This window comes from Oncorhynchus tshawytscha, linkage group LG11, assembly GCF_018296145.1.
Source record: "Oncorhynchus tshawytscha isolate Ot180627B linkage group LG11, Otsh_v2.0, whole genome shotgun sequence".
Classification (NCBI taxonomy): Eukaryota; Metazoa; Chordata; class Actinopteri; order Salmoniformes; family Salmonidae; genus Oncorhynchus; species Oncorhynchus tshawytscha.
In genome coordinates, this window is record NC_056439.1 from 22,401,819 (window position 1) to 22,412,622 (window position 10,804).

Consider the following 10,804-nt stretch of genomic DNA (forward strand, 5'->3'; position numbering starts at 1 on the left):
CCCGCCCGCTGCAAGTGCAGTGGCTCATACTGGCGCGCCCCTTACCACCACCTTTCTCCCCCGCTCTCTCCCAGTCCCACACACCCGGTCGGCTCGTCCAAACATTACCATATCTATTTACCCACATAATCGCAAATCACACAGGACCGACGATCGGACAACATGGTAAACGGCTTTACTTTTCTAGCTAGATGTTAGGTAGTTTCTAGTTCGGTGTAGATGGAACTTTTTGTAACTTTGTTACACTGGGCTGTTTTCGAAAAACGTTGCTTGCATACCAATGTTTGATTGCTGGTTATAGTTGCTTTGGACATTCCATAGTGATTAGCTGTAGCTACGAAGTTTGTTTCAAGTTAAATAATATACCGTTGTAAATTTCTAAAATCAGTTCCAGTTTAGGATTGCTGGAAGGCCTGCAGCCTAAGGCGGCCATTTTAATTTAATTATAGCGCAGTCCTCGGTCTAACGGTATTCGCTAAACTTTCAGCTCATGAAGACAAGTTGGCTTCTAGCTAACGTTAAAACCAATCCTGCTGGCAATCACATTTTCTACGCTATAAGCTTCTGTAGCTAGCTGGTTATAGATGATATACTAGATTACTTGAAATGGTCTTACAGGTCTCCTGTGCTGTTTGATTGCACTCGAGTCAAGCTAATAACGCGCCCATGCGGATTTCCACGCTTGTTCCCATACTGGCTAGTTTGCTGCAGTGGTCCTTGACACATGCAAAAGGTTGCTGGACACAGTGCTAGCTAGTTTCCGGTCTTATTCTCTGACAGTTCCTAGTGTGATGGTCACTCAGTGGTCAGCGAGTACTTTTGTGATAAAGGGTTGTTAGCCAGTACACCACAGTGTTGGAATGTCCAATTGCCATGGATTGGTTTCCTGGTCGAATTGTCATCGCTATTGATGGAACACTTTGGCCAGCTGACATAGCCTATGTGGCATGCAAAATGACTCAGCAGGTGTGCTGGCAGGTAGTGTCAGAGTGAAAGTGTTGATTCATTGTAAATGAGTGTCAAAGGAAAGGAAGGTTATGATCAATGCTGCAGTCACTTGTTATTCTGTCTGCATGACTCGTATAGGTAGCTAATTCTATAGCTGCATACTGTATGTGTAAATGTTTGCGTTTCTTATGCCTTCTAATAGTGACCCCAGGGAAAGCATTTCCCATTTCCATGCTGTTTAGCTATGGGTCTAGATTCAATGTCCACATAATAAAGGGACATGATAATAACTATAGTGTCTTAGCAGCATTGTTCCCTGTGTTTACTAGCTATTGAACAGGGCACAACCAAATTGAAGGCTGCCATTTCATTCCCCCCTCTTTCCGCAGGCCTCTGGTGTCACTGTCAACGACGAAGTCATCAAGGTCTTCAATGACATGAAAGTCAGGAAGTCATCCTCTACCGAAGATGTAAAAAAGCGTAAAAAGGCTGTGCTGTTTTGCCTCAGCGATGACAAGAAGAAGATTGTTGTGGAAGAGGGCAAGTGGATTCTGGTTGGTGACATTGGGGAGACGGTGGACGACCCATACGCCTGCTTCGTCAAACTTCTACCTCTCAACGATTGCAGATACGGCTTATATGATGCCACATACGAAACAAAAGAATCCAAGAAAGAAGACCTGGTATTTATATTTTGGTACGTTTGGGTGTTGTAATGTAAGGAGAACCATAGCTTGGTGGCCCCAGGTATAAAAAAGTTTGAGAAACACAGTCTTTGACTTTGGGTAAAATAACTGATACTTTCATTTGTGTGGTATGGAATAAGGACATTAGTCTTATTAAATTGTTTCCCTCGTTCCAGGGCACCTGAGGGTGCTCCCTTGAAAAGCAAGATGATCTACGCTAGCTCTAAAGATGCCATTAAAAAGAAGTTCACAGGTGAGTGATAATGGCTATATCAAACTGCTATTCCTGTATGTTTGACCTGATATCGTATGATCGTGCTCAGTAATTTGTTCAGGTGAATTTGCATAGTCTAAACGGTGAACTTCTAGTTAACTATCTTGTTAGAACAATTTAGATGTTTTTTTTTACCGACAAGTTATTTTCTTTCCCTATCTATGTTCTATAAAAGTTTCATGGCTATAGCTATTGAAGTTATTCAAAACACCATTCAATTTCAACCCTATAGAAAGTTTTTAAAATGTGGTGTCAAACAAAATTCCCTCCGACACCCCTGCAAATGATTGAAAGGGCCTTGTTAGTATTCAACATGACAGTATAAAATGGATGGCAATCAGCTCTATACATCCCTTTCTTTCAGGTATCAAACATGAATGGCAAGTCAACGGATTAGACGACATCCAGGACCGCGCCACCCTGGCAGACAAGTTGGGAGGAAACGTGGTGGTGTCACTCGAAGGGTTACCATTGTAAACGGAAAATACTACGTGCCATCTGGATTCCAGACGCTTTCACCTTAGCAGTTGTGTCTATATAATTTGGTCCTAAAGGAATAGCTGTAGGCTTTTATTTTGTTCAGTTTTATTATCTTTTTTTTTTTTTCGCACAAAGGAGATCTCATTAACATATGCAAAAGCCTACAAGTTATTTTGCCAGCTGACTTAAAAAAAAAAAAAAAACCTGGTATTTTTTTTATTTAATTTTTTTTTACCTTCGAGGAATGTTCACTCATCAGGTGTTTTGCCAAACAAATATGTACAGCAGCACCACACTACCTGAGATTAATAACACTCCCAAAACAAAAAGTTTAGCACTGTTTTTGCATTCTTTGCCGCCTAAACAGTGACTAGATGCTCAGTAGAGTAGGAAAATGTGAACGCTTTCTATAATGCCTTGACAGTCATATTCACTGCCCAGGTTACAGCTAAAAGCAAGTATTTTGCACTAATTAGGTTTTTCATATGACTGACGTATTTATTTGAAGTGTTCTATCGTATCCAATATGTTATTCGACCTGGCAAAACACGTAATAGACTATGCATATATAAAGCACTTTTTTGTTTATACACTACATGTTGAGACAAAAAAGTTTCGAATAACTTTAAAGAATATCTATATTTATGTCAACTAGAGATGTTACCTCAGTTTTCATTCCTGTTATGCATATGGACAAGAACAGATGAGTATTTGACTGTTCAATTGCCACCTTACTTTCATTTGAATGTACAGTACACCACCGTAAAAAGGAGGGGTGGTTGCAGTTTTTTTTTTTTTTACACTAAACAAAATAATTCAAATATATCAGTAAAGATGGCAATATGTGCATTTGGAGCATTAAGTGGAACATTGTTTTTGAGATCAGGCGAGGAGGTTGCCACTTTGCAATAAAACCTTGTGGCAGATAATAGAAAGAAGTGTCTTCTGTTCTGGGTTGTCTCTGAGTGTATCTGTTCATTAGGAGGCCTGAGAAGCAATAAAGAGATACATTAATGATTTCCTCTAACAGGAAATAGAAAGATCTGGTCTATGCTATATTGCCTTGGTTAGTTTTTTTATTCAATTAAACCAGATGCAGTGAGTGAGTGACAATCTAATGGGCTCTGTTCAGGAGGGCAGCTACAACTTAACGGAACATTCTGGTATAAATATATTGTGTATAATTGGGAATAATTTCAGCTCTATACATTATATTTTCTGTGTGAAACTCCAAATGGTGGTTTCCTTGATGCTTCTTATATCTAATATCTACACTGTTGTGCGTGAAGCCAAGCTAGTAAGGCTATTTCTGTTGTAGTACAGCAAATCATTACTGACCAACCTCCGATCATACTGTATGTCATTGTGAATTGGAGAACTGTCAACTTATGTCATTGAAATATTTATAGATTGAATCATATTTTTATGTAATGCTCTTTCAACCTTAGAGAACTGCAGTTTCCCAAATGAATCAAAGCACCTTTTTTATACTCTCCATCTAAGTTTCAATGAACAGCCAGGCCAGTCTGCCCCTGTCCCTTCATTTGAACAGGGCCAAATGCTTCTAGGAAAGAGCGAGTGGTGCGTCTTTTACTGCAACTGGGCTGGGGGCCAGGCCTGCTGCCTTCTGCCTGTAGAGAATTTGATCTGCAGGCAGTGAGCAATCCTCTGCTGGTCAGAGCTATTTATGGCCAACACATGCTTTTGTGTCTTGTCATCGTTGTCCACAAATGGCAAAACTGGACAAGCTTCCAAAGAGCAGCGAAAGGGAAGCCCTGGTAGAGGAGAAGAGTAGCACGTTAAAGTACACACGCTTGCCGCCCGCTACCAAGAATGCTTTTCCCACTCAAGGAACAGAATAGGAAAGAAGGGGATGGAAAAATCACATAGGAAAAAAATCCTTGGTGTATTAATATAAGATGTTGTAAACCCCTGCTTATGGGAAGTATCTAACGCAACAGATGGCCCAGTCCTGTGACAGCTGAAATAAATGGTGTAGGTTGGCGTTGGTGTCACACCAAATAGACTTCAAACAAACTCTTGATTGTATCTCTGTCTGGACTGACTACGCTACAACTTAGTGAGCAACAAGTATTATCCAATGGTGTCCCCAGTGTCTAGAACGTTGTAGTCTACTAGTCATGGTTAGGTAACCTAGTGGTTAAGAGCGTTGGGCCAGTAAACCAAAAGGGTCGCTGGTTTGAATCCCCGAGCCGACTAGGTTAAATCTGTCCATATGCCCTTGAGCAAGGCAACCCTAATTGCTTCTGTAAGTCGCTCTGGATAAGAGCGTCTGCTAAAGGACTAAACATTTAATAGTGTTATGAAACTGGTCTGAAGGCTACTGCTGTATAACTTATCTTATACGGGCTAGTCACACAAACATGCCTATTGAGTAAGGAAGTTACTTTTGTCCTCCGAAGAGGGAGGGTGGTGGATGGGCCGATTGATAAAATAAAAATGTATGAGGATATTATTAGGAAGGTCAATACAGGTTATTCATTTTCATACTTTGTGACTTTTTTTGTTGAACTTTCATCTTCTAGACACTGCCACATCAAGTGCATCCTATAGCCTGGTGGAACCAGCCCTGCATCCTTTGCTCAGGCATATTATTTATGTTGGTCTTAACTAGTCTAAAAATAGTTTTAAAATAGTCTAATCAATATATCCAATACATTTGTTAACGAGCCAATTAAAGATTAAATCATAACTATTTTCCTCTTCAGTGGAAAATTCCATGAACTTTTCCCTACTGTGTGTCTATATGAAAGATACTGTGTTGAATTTAGAATGTGGTCTCTCAGAGCACTTCATGTAGACAACTACAGTACATGTAAGCCCTTATACCCTCATGCATATGTTAAACAAAGTGCCTGTTATTCATGTCAACTCAGAATATGTGTCTGGACAAGAAAGATGAAAATAAACAAGTGACTTATCCTTGCTCTCAACAAGATTCTCCATGCTAACAAGATGAGCACAGCCAGCCAGCGCATGTAGCTTGTCATTCAGAGTTATCATCATATGATACAGTCATACATGATTATAGTCAAACAACATCAGAGATGTAATGATGAAAGGGCCTACAGTATCTAGGTGTGTGGATCAAATCAAAGTGTATTTGTCACCTGCAAAGGATCTTGCAGGTGTAAACAGTACAGTGACATGCTTACTTGCAAGCTCTCCTTAACAGTGCAGTGCATGTCTACAATCTAAATGACAAATATCAAAGTCAGATGACAAAATCTAAATATTACCAAGAAATAAAAAGTAATAATAGTAATATAAAACTAGTTGTGGAGATCAAACTGTTATGTATCGTTATGAAGCAATAATTAGTGTTGTCACAGTTCTGCACTATGTCAAAACATATTTCTCAATTTGAAATAGCAAAATAAAACAAGCCATGTTGATGCTGTGATTAAGTTACACTCAAGACTAGAATTGATTTGATTCATTACATTGGGGTTGTTTTGTATAATTGCATCACATCACAGAAAGTTAAAGGGTCAATCAGCAACGTTTCCCCGCCACTGTTTAAGTAAAAAGCTGAGGGATGGGGCGGGAGAAATGTAATCACTCTCAAATTCATAGAGCTATGGATGCAAGGACTAACCATCCATGATATACATATTATAGTTTAATATATTTTTAAGGCTAAACAGTGTTTGTTTACATTTACTTTATTTTGAAAGATTGGAGTAAAACAAGCTCATATTTTGGACTCAGATGGAATACGACAGTTAAACTAAGCTGATGAGGCATTTAGAAGTTATTTTCTTTAAGAATCAATGGATGTAGAAACTGCTGTTTGCCCCTTTAATATAATGAATATTTTAAATATTACTTTTAAGGTAAGAAAGAAAAAATATTTTTGTAGTTTATTACATGTTAATACCATGGCGTCACCAAACCATAATTTGCACATAGACTGTTGAGCAAAGATTATTATAATTGTGTGAGTTTAGTGCCGTCTAGTGTTCGTTATATATAAGCCAGGCTTTATGTATTTGAATCCAATTGTAAACAGCACACAGACCAAAGATCATACCACAACGATATAGCTCCGAGACAAGCAGTATTTGTATTTATTAATTAAGGATTCCCATCAATCATCCTGGAGTCCAAACAAATAAGGCAAAAATTTAATAAAACTACATAATTTTTAAAAACCTTTATTTAACCAGGCAAGTCAGTTAAGAACAAATTCTTATTTTTAATGACAGCCTAGGAACAGTGGGTTAACTGCCTTTTGCCTCATCCTGCTCAACCATATAATTTTTCGGTTTCTCATCATCTTCAACATAGGAATCACCACAAAACCTCTTGTATGACCTCTTATACACTATATTAGGCCCAGCCTTTGGAACTTTGGTTTTCCTAGATATGGATACTATATTGTGATCACTACATCTGATGGATCTGGATACCGCTTTAGAGCCGATTTCTGCAGCATTAGTAAAGTTGTGATCAATACATGTGGATGATTTCATTCTAGAGGTCGACCGATTAATCGGAATGTCCGATTAATTAGGGCCGATTTCAAGTTTATAACAATCAGAAATCTGTTTTTTTTGGCGCCAATTTGCTGATTTGTAGTATTTTTAGGGAACACTTAAACAACACAATGTAACTCCAAGTCAATCACACTTCTGTGAAATCAAACTGTCCACTTAGGAAGCAACACTGATTGACAATAAATTTCACATGCTGTTGTGCAAATGGAATAGACAACAGGTGGAAATTATAGGCAATTAGCAAGACACCCCCAATAAAGGAGTGGTTCTGCAGGTGGTGACCACAGACCGCTTCTCAGTTCCTATGCTTCCTGGCTGATGTTTTGGTCACTTTTGAATGCTGGCGGTGCTTTCACTCTAGTGGTAGCATGAGACGGAGTCTACAACCCACACAAGTTGCTCAGGTAGTGCAGCTCATCCAGGATGGCACATCAATGCAAGAAGGTTTGCTGTGTCAGCGTAGTGTCCAGAGCATGGAGGCGCTACCAGGAGACAGGCCAGTACATCAGGAGACATGGAGGAGGCCGTAGGAGGGCAACAACCCAGCAGCAGGACCGCTACCTCCGCCTTTGTGCAAGGAGGAGCAGGAGGAGCACTGCCAGAGCCCTGCAAAATTACCTCCAGCAGGCCACAAATGTGCATGTGTCTGCTCAAACGGTCAGAAACAGACTCCATGAGGGTGGTATGAGGGCCCGACGTCCACAGGTGGGGGTTGTGCTTACAGCCCAACACCGTGCAGGACGTTTGGCATTTACCAGAGAACACCAAGATTGGCAAATTCACCACTGGCGCCCTGTGCTCTTCACAGATGAAAGCAGGTTCACACTGAGCACACTGAGCACATGTGGGGCGGCAGGGTAGCCTAGTGGTTAGAGCGTTGGACTAGGTACCGGAAGGTTGCAAGTTCAAACCCCAAGGTACAAATCTGTCATTCTGCTCCTTGTGAGACCATATGCTGGTGCGGTTGGCCCTGGGTTCCTCCTAATGCAAGACAATGCTAGACCTCATGTGGCTGGAGTGTGTCAGCAGTTCCTGCAAGAGGAAGGCATAGATGCTATGGACTGGCCAGCCCGTTCCCCAGACCTGAATCCAATTGAGCACATCTGGGACATCATGTCTCGCTCCATCCACCAACGCCACGTTGCACCACAGACTGTCCAGGAGTTGGCGGATGCTTTAGTCCAGGTCTGGGAGGAGATCCCTCAGGAGACCATCCGCCACCTCATCAGGAGCATGCCCAGGTGTTGTAGGGAGGTCATACAGGCACGTGGAGGCCACACACACTACTGAGCCTCCTTTTGACTTGTTTTAAGGACATTACATCAAAGTTGCATCAGCCTGTAGTGTGGTTTTCCACTTTAATTTTGAGTTTGACTCCAAATCCAGACCTCCATGGGTTGATAAATTTGATTTCCATTGATCATTTTTGTGTGATTTTGTTGTCAGCACATTCAACTATGTAAAGAAAAAAGAAATTTTTGTAACCGTATTTTTATTGGAATTTCACAATTTTCACCCATATTAAGAGATACAACAACAGAGACAAAGCACACGGAACAAAAACAAGAAAAACAGCACCCACTTACACATATCTACGTGCATATATATATACACATACACATACATATACCCATGCATATACACACACATACGCATACATACACGCACGCACACACACACATATACACACCCATACATACGTACACCATTTTCCTCTTCCCGCTCGGTGCTTCTCTCACCCCATCACCATCATTGTGTCTCTCAATACGTACATTTTAAACAAACTTACAAACAGAAATTAAACAAAAAAGCTCAGTTTAAACCAAGAGGTTAGGTTCCACACATGGAACGTACAGTGTAGTTCTGAAATACATAGATCCCCGCCATTCTAAGAGAATCCTTGCAGCATAATAGCTGATACCTCAGGTTCTAGGTAATTTAGATAAGGTTCCCATACTTTGTAGAACTGGTCTGTTTTAGAATGCAATGTACATGTCAGATATTCCAGAGGCACCCATTCAAATAGTATCTTATGCCAATCTTTAATAGAAGGAACCTTATCACTAATCCACTGTAAAAGGATGTTTTTCCTCGCTGCGAAGGTATGGATGTTGTAAAGCCTCCTTTTACCGACAGAAGTAGCATGCCTACTAGGGAGACCTAACAGTAAAGAAACTGGGTCCAATTCTAGATCAACCCCTAGGATCTTTTCAATTTCTTGCAGAACACCAGACCAGTATCTTTGTATTTTGGTACATGACCATAAACAATGTGTTAGGGTGCCTGTATCAGTTTTGCATTTAAGACACTGAGGGGAAGAGGAAGTGGGGCTAAAAGCATGTCTGCGATTTGGGGATATATGCAATCTGTGTATTATTCTTAATTGGATTGCTCTAGTACGGTTACATATAGATATTGTTTTTGCATATCTCCAAATGTCCTCCCACATCTCTTCGTCAATAGTAACAGACAATTCTTTCTCCCACACTTGTTTCACCCTCTGTGTGTTGACAGCAGAAAAGGACCTTAAAGTATCATAAAACAGACTTACAGACATTTTCCTTTGTGGGAAAAAAAGCATTCTTTCAATGACAGACACATCAGGCTTACCAATTAAGGTGGTGCTCTTCAAGAAAAAAGTATTTAATAAGAATATTTCATTCATTCAGATCTAGGATGTGTTGCCTTTATTTATTTTTTGAGCAGTGTACCTTTATTTAACTAGGCAAGTCAGTTTCAATGACGGCCTAGGAACGGTGGGTTAACTGCCTTGTTCAGGGGCAGAACGACAGATTTTCACCTTGTCAGCTCGGGGCATTCAATCTTGCAACCATACAGTTAACTCGTCCAACGCAATTAACGACCTGCCTCTCTCTCGTTGCACTCCACAAGGAAACTGCCTGTTACACGAATGCAGTAAGCCAAGGTAAGTTGCTAGCTAGCATTAAACTTATCTTATAAAAAACAATCAATCATCACTAGTTAACTACACATGGTTGATGATATTACTAGATATTATCTAGCCTGTCCTGCGTTGCATATAATCTGACTGAGCATACAAGTACCTAAGTATCTGACTGAGTGGTGGTAGGCAGAAGCAGGCACGTAAATATTCATTCAAACAGCACTTTCGGGCCTTTTGCCAGCAGCTCTTCGTTGTGCGTCAAGCATTGCGCTGTTTATGACTTCAAGCCTATCAACTCCCGAGATGAGGCTGGTGTAACCAAAGTGAAATGGCTAGCTAGTTAGCGCACGCTAATAGCGTTTCAAACGTCACTCGCTCTGAGCCTTCTAGTAGTTGTTCCCCTTGCTCTGCATGGGTAACCTGCTTTGATGGTGGCTGTTGCCGTTGTGTTGCTGGTTCGATCCCAGGGAGGAGCGAGGAGAGGGACGGAAGCTATACTGTTACACTGGCAATACTAAAGTGCCTATAAGAACATCCAATAGTCAAAGGTTAATGAAATACAAATTTTATAGAGGGAAATAGTCCTATAATTCCTATAATAAATACAACCTAAAACTTCTTACCTGGGAATATTGAAGACTCATGTTAAAAGGAACCACCAGCTTTCATATGTGTTCTGAGCAAGGAACTGAAACGTTAGCTTTCTTACATAGCACATATTGCACTATTACTTTCTTCTCCAACACTTTGTTTTTGCATTATTTAAACCAAATTTGAACATGTTTCATTATTTATTTGAGGCTAAATTGATTTTATTGATGTATTATATTAAGTTAAAATAAGTGTTCATTCAGTATTGTTGTAATTGTCATTATTACAAATAAACCGGCCAATTAATCGGTATCAGCTTTTTTTGATCCTCCAATAATTGGTATCGGAGTTGAAAAATCATAATCGGTAGACCTCTATTTCATTCCTGTGCTGTTTGTAA

The 10,804-nt window shown here is 40.2% G+C and overlaps 1 protein-coding gene across 1 annotated transcript; it reads left to right on the top strand.

The window, feature by feature from the left end:
* Positions 1-8: 8 nt before the first annotated feature.
* cfl2 (cofilin 2 (muscle)) lies at positions 9-3,317 on the top strand. The gene is made up of 4 exons (XM_024437056.2): positions 9-165; positions 1,338-1,645; positions 1,811-1,887; positions 2,273-3,317. Exons 1-4 carry the CDS (start codon positions 163-165, stop codon positions 2,383-2,385), a joined length of 501 nt encoding a protein of 166 aa, XP_024292824.1. The 5' UTR covers positions 9-162; the 3' UTR covers positions 2,386-3,317.
* The last annotated feature ends 7,487 nt before the right edge of the window (positions 3,318-10,804 follow it).

Coding starts and splice junctions, on each gene's coding strand:
- cfl2 (XM_024437056.2), top strand. Junction 1,646..1,810: donor GACCTGGTATTTATATTTTG/GTACGTTTGGGT, acceptor CCCTCGTTCCAG/GGCACCTGAGGGTGCTCCCT. Junction 1,888..2,272: donor CATTAAAAAGAAGTTCACAG/GTGAGTGATAAT, acceptor CCTTTCTTTCAG/GTATCAAACATGAATGGCAA.